Source organism: Artemia sp. Qi Xiang Cuo, chromosome 11, assembly GCF_049724085.1.
Source record: "Artemia sp. Qi Xiang Cuo chromosome 11, ASM4972408v1, whole genome shotgun sequence".
Taxonomy (NCBI): Eukaryota; Metazoa; Arthropoda; class Branchiopoda; order Anostraca; family Artemiidae; genus Artemia; species Artemia sp. Qi Xiang Cuo.
The window spans coordinates 64,935,210-64,951,127 of record NC_142804.1 but is presented as its reverse complement, the minus strand read 5'-3'; the positions used below and the strand labels follow the sequence as shown (position 1 = coordinate 64,951,127).

At 37.5% G+C, this 15,918-nt stretch overlaps 1 protein-coding gene across 8 annotated transcripts in view; it reads right to left on the bottom strand.

Moving 5' to 3' along the window:
• Nucleotides 1–15,918, bottom strand: part of LOC148947248 (zinc-regulated GTPase metalloprotein activator 1-like) — a 261,597-nt gene that overhangs the window by 105,461 nt on the left and 140,218 nt on the right. The window contains exon 10 of one of the 8 annotated variants that reach the window (XM_089097349.1): nucleotides 13,793–13,919. The exons of the other annotated variants lie outside the window; for them this stretch is intronic. Within the exon in view, the coding sequence (XP_088953475.1) occupies nucleotides 13,812–13,919 (108 nt within the window). The 3' untranslated portion in view covers nucleotides 13,793–13,811. Of the gene's footprint in view, nucleotides 1–13,792; nucleotides 13,920–15,918 lie in introns of those variants that run through there. 8 annotated transcript variants of the gene reach the window in all.

Here is a 15,918-nt window from a genome sequence, read left to right as displayed (position 1 = left end):
TAGGAGCCTGCTAATATTTCAGTAGCTTACTGATGAGCAGAAGATTTATGAGATTCACTAAGGGGGTTAGAGGGGGAGTGTCAGGGAGGGGTTCTTGTAAACCTCCAGTCAAGGGTTCTGGAACATAACAATTACAATAGTACCTGTTTTGTACTTCAGAGCTATTCCACTTTAGAAGTGGCACCAAAAGTGTTGTTTTCAGTGCTATACCACATTTACGAATGATGGAATTGACAATTAAAAAAAAAGCACGTAGATATGAGCAATAGCTTCAAAATGCCATTAAACATAACTCTTATAAGTTCTACTAGCTCAATAGCCCTAGCTTTTCCACTTGAGACATTGCAACAAAGGTGCCATTTTTAGTGCCATTCGGAGCTTGCAGATGGTGGAATTTACAGGAAGAACGTAGATATGAGCAATAGCTTTTATATGAGCTATAAAAAATCTGTCTACGACGTTCTGGTAGCCTGCTAGTGCCACCCCTTGAGAGATGGCACGAAATGCCATTTTAGTGCCATATGGCACTTGCAGATGGCAGAATTCATAAAAGATAGTAGATATTAGAAATAGCCTTTCAATGAGCCATTAATCATCTCTCTATGATGTTCTGGTAACCTGCTAGGCCTGGAGAGAGAGAAAAAAAAAAAAAAAAAAAAAAAAAAAAAAAAAAAAAGAGAAAAAGGGAGACAGGACAGTGCTACAAGCAAAAAAAGTGATTTTCCTTTTTTTTTTCAAGGAAGGAGACTGTAATTTCCCTATATAAGGTTTTTGACCATACTGATTCCAATGGTACACTTTTCAGTTTGATCTGACGTAATTTTCGAGGGCTTTCAGGCTTTTTTTCGAAATCACCATAAATATTTCTTCGCAATAAACTTTTACTTTTAAGACGAACCACATGGTTTTGAAGAGTTTTTTTTACAATATCTAATTCTTTTCCAAAACAAAAACATGACTGTTACTCAGGAAAGTACAAAGGTAATCACTTCAAGGGGAGAGAGGTAATCACAAAGCCCTCGAAAAATAGGCAAACTAAGAATATGGATTTAGATTCCCCTTGTGTTGTGAGAATCCCCTTACGTACGCGCATGATATGGCTAGTAACAGCAGTGAATGTTAAAACGTTTATGTATGAGAGAACTATTCCTCGTTGTATGCAACACAAAAAGCTAATAGTCATCACCATCATAAGTATTACACAATAAACAAAACGCCTTTTAAACTCACATGTAAGACTGTGACCTTAACTAGACACTAGTCCTTAAAAGAAAAGGAAGGACGTCGTTGGAAACTTTGTTTAAAAAAAAAAGTATTGATGTCTAAAGTATATTCATTTAAAAAAGTGCTAGTAATATAGTTAAACTGAAGAAAAAATCAAATTCGTACAAAAGAAAAAAAAATAAAAGAAAAAATATGTGAAAAAGAAATGGCAAAGTGGAGAGATAATGAAGTAACACGACTCAAAAACCTTCAAAAACAGCGAAGGTGAACCTTAAAGGTTAACCATAACGATAGCATTCGAACTTAGAAAAAAAAAATGTTAGTTATTCATTTGAAAGTTTTGTTAAATCTTCTTCACATTAAATAGCTTACAAAATTAATCGAAGGATTCTGAAAAGTACCCCTTTTCACGATTTTGTACCCTTTTTAAGCAACCTTACATTCATTTTCGGATCATCCTGGTCACAAAAGAGACCGCCTTGAATACAATAAAGTTATACATGCAGAAAAAAGATCCGGTAAGAAGTTAATACTCAAGAGAGCCGAAAAGCGAAAGGGAAGCTTAGACAAACAATACATGAAACAAAATACCTTAATAGGTAAGAATGAATGGTACTTAGGTTCGTATTAATCATGCTGCTGCTACTGAACCTCAGAAAGGATTTCGGTGAAAGCAAATAATTCCCCAAATCGAATTTTTGAGCTTTGCAATATTAATCATAGTTTGTATTAGTCCCGTAGGGTACCCAGGAGCGGTGGTAGGAGTTAGATCTTGCATTGCATGTTTTGGTCTTTTAGCGGTGGTAAAAGACCAAAACATGTACTAAAAACAGCAAAATTTCGAAAAAGGGGACCATTCTTATGCCCCCCCCCCCCACAAGAACTTGCTGAAACTTCTTATTCAAAAATATAATGCTTCCAGCTTCAGAGTAAATAGCTGTGTTCAAAAAGATATTTATGTACAATTTGACTGAAATTCATGATGGATGCTCCGAGTTCGATACAAGCGATTGATTGAACGCCGAGTACCTGCGGTTAGGTTTAGCCAAATTATGTAAAACAAAATATTTGAACCCATAACTATAAACAAATCCAACACTTGGAGGGGGTGGAAAGAAGAGGATTTTCTCTGAGATACTACTACTACTAATATCAGCAACTCAGTAAAGCACCAAGCCATCCGTGGCCAAAACAGCTACGCACGTTCCTCCTCTATCCGAATCTATTCAAAGACACCCTCCCAAGAAGTTCCCATTTCCCTTAAATCTTTCCTTACGACATCATCTCACCCCATTCGGGGATAATCCCCTTTTTACTTGGCCCTAGATGATAAGCCGACAAGGACGACAGTGACAATCTGTCACCCTTCATTCGCAGAACATGTCCTAGCTATCTGATCCTTTCTCTCGTTATAGCCCCAGAAAACAGGATTGAGCCACATTTTTTGTAAAGCTTAATATTTGAGATACGGTCAGTGAGTCGAGTACTTAAAACAATCCGTAGGTAATTTCTTTGGAAAATCTAGCATCTTGGAAACATCTTTGGAAACATTTCTTGGAAACATCTTTGGAAAATTTCTTTGGAAACATCTAGCAACTCCTCTTCGGTTTATCGGAGTTTTCGAAGCTTCAGAACCATACTTGACCACTAATCGCTTCAATATTATCACTTTAGCTTCAATATTCTAATTTTGGTTTGCAGACTTATCTAAGTATTCTTCCAAACTTTTTTTTACTTTAAAAGCAACCTGAACCTGGGCTATTCTTCCTTTTACATATTCACTGCACCCACCGTCTTTACTAATAATACTACCTAGGTAAGTGAAGCTGTCCTTGATCGATTTTCTCGTTACCCAACATCCCCTCTTCACCTTCACTTATTCCTAGTCTTAGCGACTTAGTCTTTTTGAAATTAGTTTTAAACCTATTCTTACACGCTGAACTCACAAAACCTTTAAAAGTTCATTCATTTTCCAAGGATTTTCATGTAGGATTCTTAAATCATCAGCATAATCTAGGCCAAGGAGGGTTTTGCTTCCCCGTGTGATTCCGTATTCTCTCATTAATTTGCTGTGTCCCTTAGGATAGAGTCCATCAAAACGATCCATATAAATGAGACAGAACGCAACCCTGGTTAACTCCTGATTTATTACGAAACTAGCAACTAACCTCGTTTCCTACCTTAACTACAGAAATGTTATTCTCGTACATGACACTAATCACATTAATATATTTATCTAGTACAAGATACAAGGATAGAACCTTCGCTTGCTCATAATCTATAAAACTCAGGACTAAAGGCGTTTGATACCTCGGGTACTTCTCAATTATTAGTTTAAGAGTGAAAATTTAGTCGACGCATCCTCTACCCTTCCCAACACCGCACTGTTCTTCTCTCAAAACTTTTTCTACATCATCTCTAAGTCTAAAAAGTGTCATCATACTAAGTAATTTGCTTCTAACAGAAACCAGGCTAATGCCTCTATAATTACCACACTCACTCTTATCACCTTTCTTATGGGGGGGGGGGTTAATTATAGCTTTTATAAAATCGCTAGGTACTTTCCTATTTTCAAAAATCATATTCATGATCTTCAGTAACTTGTCTCTAACCTCATAACCACCATATTTAAAAAAAACTCATTTACCATAGTATCAGGACCTTGGGCCTTTTAATTTTTCAATCCTTTTAGTACTGTCACTAATTCTTGCACACAAAATAAATCTTCCTTAATATTCAAAATGTCATAAGCTTTTTCATTCTTTTCTATATCTTTCCCTGTAACTCTGTCACGGTTTAGTACATTCTCAAAATGTTCTGCCCATCTCTCTTTAACTCTTTTCTTCTCAATAATTGTGGCCCCGTTCCTATCTTCTAACTAATTGAGACAAGTCCAGATTGACTATTTCATCTCAGTTTATTAACATGCCAGTACACTATTTTACTATTATGCCGTCTGGCTGCATCTTCCCGATCTTAGGCGATTTTATCCATGGCCTCCACTTCGCACCTCCCAAGTTCAAATTTTAATGCTTTCTCACTTTCTTTATATTTTTCACATTTTCATATGATCATATCACCCAAATCATTCTTACACAGACACCTCCTCTTCTCTATTAAACATAAAACATTTTCACTAATATTCCTAGCTGCGTCTTCTCTAAGATACCGTCAGCGATTTCACAAATCATTTCCCTAAAATTATTCTATCCGTTTTCTACATTGTCAAATTTTAAACTCTCCAGTTTAGTATTCAACTGCTCCTGGAAAGTTTATTCTCATCCTGGAGTCTACCAATATCACAACTTCCTGGAAGGTAATTTTCCTTCCTAAATTAGAGCTACTAGATGGTCATCTTTACTTTTAACATCAATAACAACGCTCCTATATACCCTAGCATCTTATAACGATCCAGCCAGTCTTCAATTTAGCTGTCTAACCATTATATGAATACCATCTTAACTTATGGGCCATTTTATGACCAAATGCTATATTAGTTATAACTAGATTGTTTTCTGCATTACTATTTTTCTTTGCTAGGTTACCATCTATCCCTATTTTTTTCGACCTGGACAATAAAATCCCCTAATAAAAATACCATATCTCTACCTGGGATTTGGGACCCTGTTTATTTGTTCCTGTAGCTGTAAGTAAAATTCATCTGAGTCACTATTATACCAATCTGCTGGGTTCTACAGGGGCATATACTACTATGACTGTTACCTTTCACTTTTTAGTAAAAAATGAAGCATCTGAGATGGGAGTCAAAAAGAAGAAAAAGGGCATTTCCAGGGATTTTTTTTTGGGACGTATTTGTCAAACAAACCTCAATGAGGGGAAAATTTTCGCTAAGGAGAATTCATTTTAAATTAAACTTTTACACTTGGCTCTCCTCTCCAAATGTCGAAGATTCAGATAAAATAACAGAAAAATTTCGAAACACATTCCTGTCAGAACATTAGAGTTCTAAGTCGCATGTTGTTCTTTTTATGTCTACTTACAACCCAACAAACTACACCAGTGTTTAGAACAGTGTAAACAGAATCATGTAGAGTTCATTATTTTCAAAGGTGTTTAAGAAATCGGCCACCCAGAGCAACATTGGCGGCCAACAATGGAAACCAGAAAACAGTACCACCGTTTCATCAATTCAGGACACATTCAAAAGCGATTTGACTAATGTTTATTTCTACCAGTGTAATATTTACGGAAGAAAAAGGTTTCGGCAAAGTCCAGGCGCTGTCTAAATTGTTTATAAATGCATCTTTTAATTAACTTCGCCGCAATGTTAGCTAAACAAACCGAGGAAACGATTTAACGTTTATTCTTTTCTATGGAAGAACAGTGTTGTCACACTATCGAAGTTTTTCCAAATTTAAAATCGATTAGAAAATGCAATATTCTCAAACAGTTCCTAGCTACTATGCGCCACAATTACGTTAAAAGCTTTAGACTACAAATGATCTACGCCATAGAGTGGTGAAAGGGTGGGCCGGGCTCTGATCGGTTTTAAACTGAAAGTCGCATGTTACTGGGATAAGGGGGACTCTAATGTGTAGTTTGGACCTTATTTATATTAGGATTATGGACCCTACTAAAGGGCCAAAAACTTGTTTTAGCAACTGGCTTGAGTCCCCGACCAGACAATTCAACCTATTTTTATATTGACTGTCAAGTCCAGGCCCAAAAAAGCCCAATTTCACACGTCAAATGAAAATAATAATAATAATATTGGTTCCCCATAAAATGGTGCATGAAAAGAAACAAAAAAAACTTTTTCCAAACGGATTGAACCTGATAAATTTAAGTCCTTGGTCCAAGGAGGTTCCAATTCATAAACAAAATAAAAATATTGCCCCCCCCCCTACTGAAAAAGAGTCAAAACTTTTTTCGAATGACCTAAAACTTAAATACATAGGTTCTTGGGCGAGGGGACCGCGGGGCACTCCAAAAAAAGGTGCTTAAAAATTATCTTCCAAAAGGATAAAGTTTCATACATCTCCCTTCTTCAGAGTGTGAATTTGTGCACCCTCAAGAAAAGCAGAACAAAAATTTCCTTGGTTTTCGCAAATACGGCTCTTCATAGCAATCCGGACAAATTCTCTTTTTCCTAGTCAATGTTCCTTCCTTATAACTCACCTCGCTCCTTCTGCTTCATCAAAGATCCTATTTTACCCGGATAAAATCCTCCACAGAAAGATATAGAAGAACCCTTTCCCCAGCATAATTGGTATGTTAAATAAGTAAAGTCCCTTCCCTCCCCTTTCTTTCATCTCCCCTTTTTTCCCTATTCATTGTGCACCTTTTTTCACTACTAATTTTGAAAATTGTTTTATAGTCCTTTTGTTTTACTAAATTACGTTTTGTGTTTTTTAATTCCCTTGTAAATTCTGCTAGTCTTAATTATTTTTGATCTTTTCTAACATACTTTTTTTTCTAACCAGTCGAATCATATCTGTTTTTTTTTTTTATCAAACTTTTCGTGGTAACGAACTGTAAGTAAGAAGCGACCCGGCTCAATGGTAACCGAAACTCTAGAATACATCACCAATACATGCCAATAGATACATCAAAAGAATCAGATTTTATGCTGATTTCAAATATATAAGTTTCATTAAGTTTAGTCCTACCCATCAAAAGTTACGCGCCTGAGAAAATTTGGCTTATTTTCGAAAAAAAGGGGAAAAACACCCTAAAAGTTATAGAACGTTAATAAAATTCACATCATCATATTCAGCGTATCAGTGAACCCGATTGTAGAGGTTTCACGCTCCTATCTACAAAAATGTGGAATTGTGTATTTTTTGCCAGAAGAAAGATCACGGACGCGTTTTTATTTGTTTTTTGTTTTTTTTTTCCAGGCGTGATCGTATCGACCCAGTGGTCCTAGAATATCGTGGGAGGGCTCATTGGAACGGAAATTAAAAGTTCTAGTGCCCTTTTTAAGTGACAAACGCTCCCACGCTCGTTTTTTTCCCAAAGTCACCCGATCAGAATTTTTAGATAGCTATTTTGTTCAGCATGGTCAAAAATATGAGAACTATGTCTATTAGGATGACTTAATCCCCCGAAGTCCTCGGGGGGAGGGCTGAAAGTTATGAACTTTACCCCATGTTAACATATAGTATTGGTTATTGGGAAGTATACAGACGTTTTCAGGGTTTATTTTTTGGTTGTGGGGGTTGGGGGTTGGGTCGGGGGTTATGTGGGAGGATCTTTCCATGAAGAAAGTTTTCATGGGGGAAGGGACATTGCTATGAAGGGGACGGCGGATTTCCCAGCATTATTTAAAAAACTGGTAAGAAATTAAATAAAAAAAAACAAGTTTTTCAACTGGAAGTAAGCAGCAACATCAAAACTTAAAACAAAAAGAAAATATTACGTATATGATTGGTTTCACCCCCTATTCAATACCTCGCTCTTTAAGCCAAAGATTTTGTAGTACTTTCATAAGAGTTATTTATTCTAATTAACGGCCTTTGTGATTAAGGGGTCATTTTTAAAGAAGTGGAACAAAATTCGAACTTTAGCTTAAAGAGCAAGGTATTGACTAGGGGGCGAACCCCCTAATATACGTATTAAAAGTATATGAATATAGAAGTTCGTTACGTAAGTTAATTCGTAAGTTACGTAAATTTATTACTAATAAGAAAGAGGATAGTCCAGCAGGTGGGTTTTATGCCCGAGAGATCCACTGTCAAACAAATCTTTACCATGCACCAGTTAATTGAGAAGACAAAGGAAATCAGGAGGAAAGATTGTGTAGCCTTTTTAGTCTTCAGGGCTGTGTTTGACTCAATGGATTGCAACTCGCTCTGGCTGATACTTCGATCAACTGGTCTACCAGACAAATACTGCAAGTTGTTTGAAAAGCTTTACGAAGAGACCGTGCGTTGCGTCCAAGTCAACGGCAAACGGAGGACGACATTCGGCATCAAAACCGGTGTAACGACAAGGGTGTGCTGCCGCCCCAGAACTGTTCAATTGCGTGATAGACCATGTCATGACACGAACAACAAATCGCCTGCCCTTTGGTCTGCAGTTTGGAGATCGCGTTCTGACAGAAGCTGACTTCGCAGATGATCTTGGTCTCGTCGCTGACTCGGTCGACCAGTTGACTGACGCTCTGGAAGTCCTGTAGGAAGAGGCAACAAAAGTGGGGCTGAAAATAAACTGGCTTAAGACGAAGATAATGGCAATTGAGCCCCCAAGCCCAGTCTTGCCCCCTGAGAACATAACTGTTTGCGGAACTCCTGTTGAAGTTGTAAAGAACTTCACTTATCTAGGCTTCGTGCTGTCTAATGACGGCTCTATAGAGGAAAAGGTGTGCAGCCAAATTTCAAAAGCCTCGACTATCGTCGGAACGCTCAACAATCTCTGTAGAATGCCGCATATATCTAGGCTCACGAAGATGCGAGTTTATAATGCAACCGTAAGCTCGGTCCTCCTCTGGTCAGCAGAAACCTGGCCTCTCAAATCAAAAATCCTCAGCATGATAGACGTCTGCCAGACGAAACAGCTCCGCCGGATTGAGGGACTTCGATGGGACGATTTTGTAAGCAACGCAAGGTTGCTCGCACTCACCTCCCAAGTGCCATTCTCCGTCCAAATAGCGCGCCGTACACTCAGATAGTTCGGACCCCTCCTGCCTATGCCGACGATAACCCCAGTCCAAATAGTCTACGATTTTGATGCTAAAGCTCATGGCTGCCCGAGGGGCAGACATAAAAAAAAAACAAGTTTTTTTTTTAACTGAAAGTAAGGAACGACGTTAAAACTTAAAACGAACAGAAATTATTCCGTACATGAAAGGGGCTGTCCCCTCCTCGACGCCTTGCTCTTTACGCTAAAGTTTTGACTTTTTCACAATTCTATTTTCTTAAACAATAAAAAAATTTAGCGTAAAGAGCGAGGCGTTGAGGAAGGGACAGCCCCTTTCATATACGGAATAATTTCTGTTCGTTTTAAGTTTTAACGTCGCTCCTTACTTTCAGTTAAAAAGAACTTGTTTTTTTTATTTATATAATTAAAGGCGAATCCAGCCCATCTGAGCTCGTGATAGCCAGCTTTTCCGATATTTATCTTAGCTTAATTCACAAACAAATATTTACAACAATTTCAAACAGTTCGTGGTAACGAACTGTAGGTAAGAGGTGACTCGGCCCAATAGTAACCGAAATTCTATAAAAAGAGAATTCTGATAACAATTATTACATGAAAAGAATTTTTTTTTGCTGATTCAAAACATATACAATTCATTAGGTTTTACACATCAAAAGCTATGAGTCTTAAAATTTCCCTGATTTTCAAAAGAAAGGGATGTAAATGAAAATCACACCACCAAATTCAGCAAATTAGAGAGTCATCCTGTAAAAACTTCAAGCTCCGAATTTAAAAATGTAGAATTTTGTATATTTTTTTGCCAGAAGAAAGATCACGGATGCGTTTTTTTTCTTTTTTTCAGGGATGGTCGTATCGAGCCAATAGTCCCAGAAGATCAGAAGTCCCAGGAAAGCGCTCATTTGAACGGAAATTAAAGCTTTTAGTGCCCTTAAGTGACCAAAAAGATTAGAGGGCAGCTAGCCCATTGCTATCACAATTGCATTGCAATTGTGCAATTATCCCACAATTGCTATTTTCTTAATGAATTATGTCTTCCTCTTCCTTTGTTAAGAACAGAGGAAGAAATAAATAGATTAAATAAATAAATAAATATTTCAGGAGTGGCAAGACTGGATTTTTTTTTAACCCCAATTTTTTACAGTTTCGCTTTAGTGAATATTTTATGAGCCTTGAACCCTGTGGAGGAAGGGGGGGTGGAGGGGTCAGAGGGTCAAAAAATATTGAAAATAAAAACTCGGAAGCTAATGAAATCGTAAATATACTTAAAGAAAAAAGAAAAGGCACATTTAGAGTCAACTGACATTTTTTGTAATGTGTACTATGGAAAGCGAACGGATGACATTCTGGTGGGATGACAATAAAAAGATGACAATGCAAATCTGGCGAATAGTGAAAAATCAATCTGGGATAAAAATACACTAACGACTAGATTACAACTAGAAATATTACTTAAAAAAAACTGAATTTTCAGCAGTCAAGACTTCATTAAACTGTACGTCCGACCCAAGACATGATTTGGCGTGGAAGTCGAGCCAAACATACATATGAAAGTCTTAAGCGCAGATGATACTTATAGTGGTTATATACAAAAAACAAGTTTTTTTCAACTGAAAGTAAGGAGCAGCATTAAAACAAACAGAAATTATTACGTATTTGAAGGTAGCTGCCCCCTGCATAACACCTCGCTCTTTACGCTAAGTTTTTTAGTACTTTTAAAAAAGCTTACTGTTCTAACCGTTGTGTTTCAGGAGTCAACTCCTGAATTTGGGAAAAATTCAAACTTAAACTTAAAAAAAGAGGCGTTGAAACTTAAAACGGATAAAAATCATTACTTCACATCCTATCTAACATATCGATCAAAATACTGCAAATAAACCAACTGGTGACACTTCCCTAAGTTTGTAAGATTATAGAAAACTAGCCCTTTACTGAAAACACAAAACAATGAGTTTCGGTACAGTAAAAGTAAACCACTTAAGGACAATTTTAACAGTACAAAAATAAAGCATTTAAGGATTGTTGTTTTGTTTATTTTTTCTCGCTTAATTTAGCATCACTTTTGCACAATGAGCTCAGTTCAACTGGCTCACTTTGAACTGGCTCAGTATGCCAGTTCAGGGCTCTGGCTGTAGAAGAGCAATGACGTCAGGTTTCACCCCTGGAGATACCAGATCGGATCTTACACAATGCAGCAGATATAAAATAGGTGATCCAACCCTTAGAATCGCTGTGTCAACATTGGGGATAGTCCACCTTAGCTCAATACCAAACTTTGCGCAGATAAAAGATCATGGTTGCAGCAGTAGCTGCAACCTAGTAAACACCGAACAACAGCCCATAATAACCAAAAGTTAAAAAAAACACATTTAGAATAAAACTTCCTAGAGAAAAGAATTGAAATCTGACACTGATTCAGGAATGGTAACTATTATTTCAGTTCGGCTTAAAAGTAAAAGTTTATTGCGAAAAGAAATTTTTATAGTTATTTCGACAAAAGGCTGAAACCCCTTGAAAAACGCGTCAGATCATAATAAAAAGTATACCATTGGAATCAGTATACTCTAAAACCATTTATAGGGAAATTACAGTCCCCCTCCTTGAAAAACAAGGAAAATCACTCTTTTACATGGGTAGCACCGATCTTTATTTTAAGGCTAGCGGTTTACCAGAACATCATAGAGAGATACTTAATGGCTCATTCAAAAGCTATTTCTCCTATCTTCTTATCTACGTGCTTTTTGTAAATTTCGTTATCTGTAAGTGCCATATGGCACTAAAAATGACACTTTTGGTGCCATTTCTCAAGGGTGAGGCTAGCAGGCTACCAGAACATCGTAGACAGATTTTTAATAGCTCTTAAAGGCCTCCCGCTAGATTTTTCGTGAAAAAAATATGAACTTTATGAACTTTTGACCACAAAAATATGAACTTTATGAACTTTTGATTGCGTTTTTTATGAACCAGTTATGAACCTGAACTTTTGATTGCACTTTATAAACATTTGAAAACCTTTGATTGCACTTCTTATGAACAAGTCATGAACCTAAATTTACAATATGCGCACCTCAGAGACTGTCCGTGGACACAAAAAGCGTCAGTTGGTGTTTTGGCAGAAATGGCACCAAAAGTGTCATTTTTAGTGCCATATGGCACTTACAGATAACGAAATTTACAAAAAGCACGTAGATAAGAGGATAGGAGAAATAGCTTTTGAATGAGCCATTAAGCATCTCTCTATGATGTTCTGGTAAACCGCTAGCCTTAAAAAAAAGATCGGTGCTACCCATGTAAAAGAGTGATTTTCCTTGTTTTTCAAGGAGGGGGACTGTAATTTCCCTATAAATGGTTTTAGAGTATACTGATTCCAATGGTATACTTTTTATTATGATCTGACGCGTTTTTCAAGGGGTTTCAGCCTTTTGTCGAAATAACTATAAAAATTTCTTTTCGCAATAAACTTTTACTTTTTAGACGAACTGAAATAATAGTTACCATTCCTGAATCAGTGTCAGATTTCAATTCTTTTCTCTAGGAAGTTTTATTCTAAATGTGTTTTTTTAACTTTTGGTTATTATGGGCTGTTGTTCGGTGTTTACTAGGTTGCAGCTACTGCTGCAACCATGATCTTTTATCTGCGCAAAGTTTGGTATTGAGCTAAGGTGGACTATCCCCAATGTTGACACAGCGATTCTAAGGGTTGGTTCACCTATTTTATATCTGCTGCATTGTGTGAGATCCGATCTGGTATCTCCAGGGGTGAAACCTGACGTCATTGCTCTTCTACAGCCAGAGCCCTGAACTGGCATACTGAGCCAGTTCAAAGTGAGCCAGTTGAACTGAGCTCATTGTGCAAAAGTGATGCTAAATTAAGCGAGAAAAAATAAACAAAACAACAATCCTTAAATGCTTTATTTTTGTACTGTTAAAATTGTCCTTAAGTGGTTTACTTTTACTGTACCGAAACTCATTGTTTTGTGTTTTCAGTAAAGGGCTAGTTTTCTATAATCTTACAAACTTAGGGAAGTGTCACCAGTTGGTTTATTTGCAGTATTTTGATCGATATGTTAGATAGGATGTGAAGTAATGATTTTTATCCGTTTTAAGTTTCAACGCCTCTTTTTTTAAGTTTAAGTTTGAATTTTTCCCAAATTCAGGAGTTGACTCCTGAAACACAACGGTTAGAACAGTAAGCTTTTTTAAAAGTACTAAAAAACTTAGCGTAAAGAGCGAGGTGTTATGCAGGGGGCAGCTACCTTCAAATACGTAATAATTTCTGTTTGTTTTAATGCTGCTCCTTACTTTCAGTTGAAAAAAACTTGTTTTTTGTATATAACCACTATAAGTATCATCTGCGCTTAAGACTTTCATATGTATGTTTGGCTCGACTTCCACGCCAAATCATGTCTTGGGTCGGACGTACAGTTTAATGAAGTCTTGACTGCTGAAAATTCAGTTTTTTTTTAAGTAATATTTCTAGTTGTAATCTAGTCGTTAGTGTATTTTTATCCCAGATTGATTTTTCACTATTCGCCAGATTTGCATTGTCATCTTTTTATTGTCATCCCACCAGAATGTCATCCGTTCGCTTTCCATAGTACACATTACAAAAATGTCAGTTGACTCTAAATGTGCCTTTTATTTTTTCTTTAAGTATATTTACGATTTCATTAGCTTCCGAGTTTTTATTTTCAATATTTTTTGACCCTCTGACCCCTCCACCCCCCCTTCCTCCACAGGGTTCAAGGCTCATAAAATATTCACTAAAGCGAAACTGTAAAAAATTGGGGTTAAAAAAAAAATCCAGTCTTGCCACTCATGAAATATTTATTTATTTATTTAATCTATTTATTTCTTCCTCTGTTCTTAACAAAGGAAGAGGAAGACATAATTCATTAAGAAAATAGCAATTGTGGGATAATTGCACAATTGCAATGCAATTGTGATAGCAATGGGCTAGCTGCCCTCTAATCTTTTTGGTCACTTAAGGGCACTAAAAGCTTTAATTTCCGTTCAAATGAGCGCTTTCCTGGGACTTCTGATCTTCTGGGACTATTGGCTCGATACGACCATCCCTGAAAAAAAAAGAAAAAAAACGCATCCTTGATCTTTCTTCTGGCAAAAAAATATACAAAATTCTACATTTTTAAATTCGGAGCTTGAAGTTTTTACAGGATGACTCTCTAATTTGCTGAATTTGGTGGTGTGATTTTCATTTACATCCCTTTCTTTTGAAAATCAGGGAAATTTTAAGACTCATAGCTTTTGATGTGTAAAACCTAATGAATTGTATATGTTTTGAATCAGCAAAAAAAATTCTTTTCATGTAATAATTGTTATCAGAATTCTCTTTTTATAGAATTTCGGTTACTATTGGGCCGAGTCACCTCTTACCTACAGTTCGTTACCACGAACTGTTTGAAATTGTTGTAAATATTTGTTTGTGAATTAAGCTAAGATAAATATCGGAAAAGCTGGCTATCACGAGCTCAGATGGGCTGGATTCGCCTTTAATTATATAAATAAAAAAAACAGGTTCTTTTTAACTGAAAGTAAGTAACGACGTTAAAACTTAAAACGAACAGAAATTATTCCGTATATGAAAGGGGCTGTCCCTTCCTCAACGCCTCGCTCTTTACGCTAAATTTTTTTATTGTTTAAGAAAAAGAGTTGTGAAAAAGTCAAAACTTTAGCGTAAAGAGCAAGGCGTCGAGGAGGGGACAGCCCCTTTCATGTACGGAATAATTTCTGTTCGTTTTAAGTTTTAACGTCGTTCCTTACTTTCAGTTAAAAAAAAAACTTGTTTTTTTTTATGTCTGCCCCTCGGGCGAGACCAGCCATGAGCTTTAGCATCAAAATCGTAGACTATTTGGACTGGGGTTATCGTCGGCATAGGCAGGAGGGGTCCGAACTATCTGAGTGTACGGTGCGCTATTTGGACGGAGAATGGCACTTGGGAGGTGAGTGCGAGCAACCTTGCGTTGCTTACAAAATCGTCCCATCGAAGTCCCTCAATCCGGTGGAGCTGTTTCGTCTGGCAGACGTATATCATTCTTGATTTGAGAGGCCAGGTTTCTGCTGCATAGAGGAGGACCGAGCTTACGGTTGCATTATAAACTCGCATCTTCGTGAGCCTAGATATATGCGGCATTCTCCAGAGATTGTGAAGCGTTCCGACGATAGTCGAGGCTTTTGAAATTTGGCTGCACACCTCTTCCTCTATAGAGCCGTCTTTAGACAGCACGGAGCCAAGATAAGTGAAGTTCTTTACAACTTCAACAGGAGGTCCGCAAACAGTTATGTTCTCAGGGGGCGAGACTGGGCTTGGGGGCTCAATTGCCATTATCTTCGTCTTAAGCCAGTTTATTTTCAGCCCCACTTTTGCTGCCTCTTCCTGCAGGACTTCAAGAGCGTCAGTCAACTGGTCGATCGAGTCAGCGACGAGACCAAGATCATCTGCGAAGTCAGCTTCTGTCAGAACGCGATCTCCAAACTGCAGACCAAAGGGCAGGCGATTTGTTGTTCGTGTCATGACATGGTCTATCACGCAATTGAACAGTTCTGGGGCGGCAGCACACCCTTGTCGTTACACCGGTTTTGATGCCGAATGTCGTCCTCCGTTTGCCGTTGACTTGGACGCAACGCACGGTCTCTTCGTAAAGCTTTTCAAACAACTTGCAGTATTTGTCTGGTAGACCAGTTGATCGAAGTATCAGCCAGAGCGAGTTGCGATCCATCGAGTCAAACGCAACCTTGAAGTCCACAAAGGCTACATATGCTTTCCTCCTGAATAAATGAAACCCAAACCGAAAAGAAATTAGAATAAATAATCGAGTCAAACTCAAAACGAGCAGAAATTAACCTCAGTTAGGTGCAAAACCCCTAGGCCGTCCCATGGCCCGGGGGGGGGGTGGGGGGTGAGGTGGGAGGATCTTTTCATGGAGGGGGGCTCTGGATTTCCCAGCATTATTTAAAAAGCTTCCTATGCTAGTTAAACAAAAGTTTTGGATATTTTTGTCAGTTTGTAGTTTACGCACTAATATCAATATTTGTAACGATTCTATTTGAACTTTC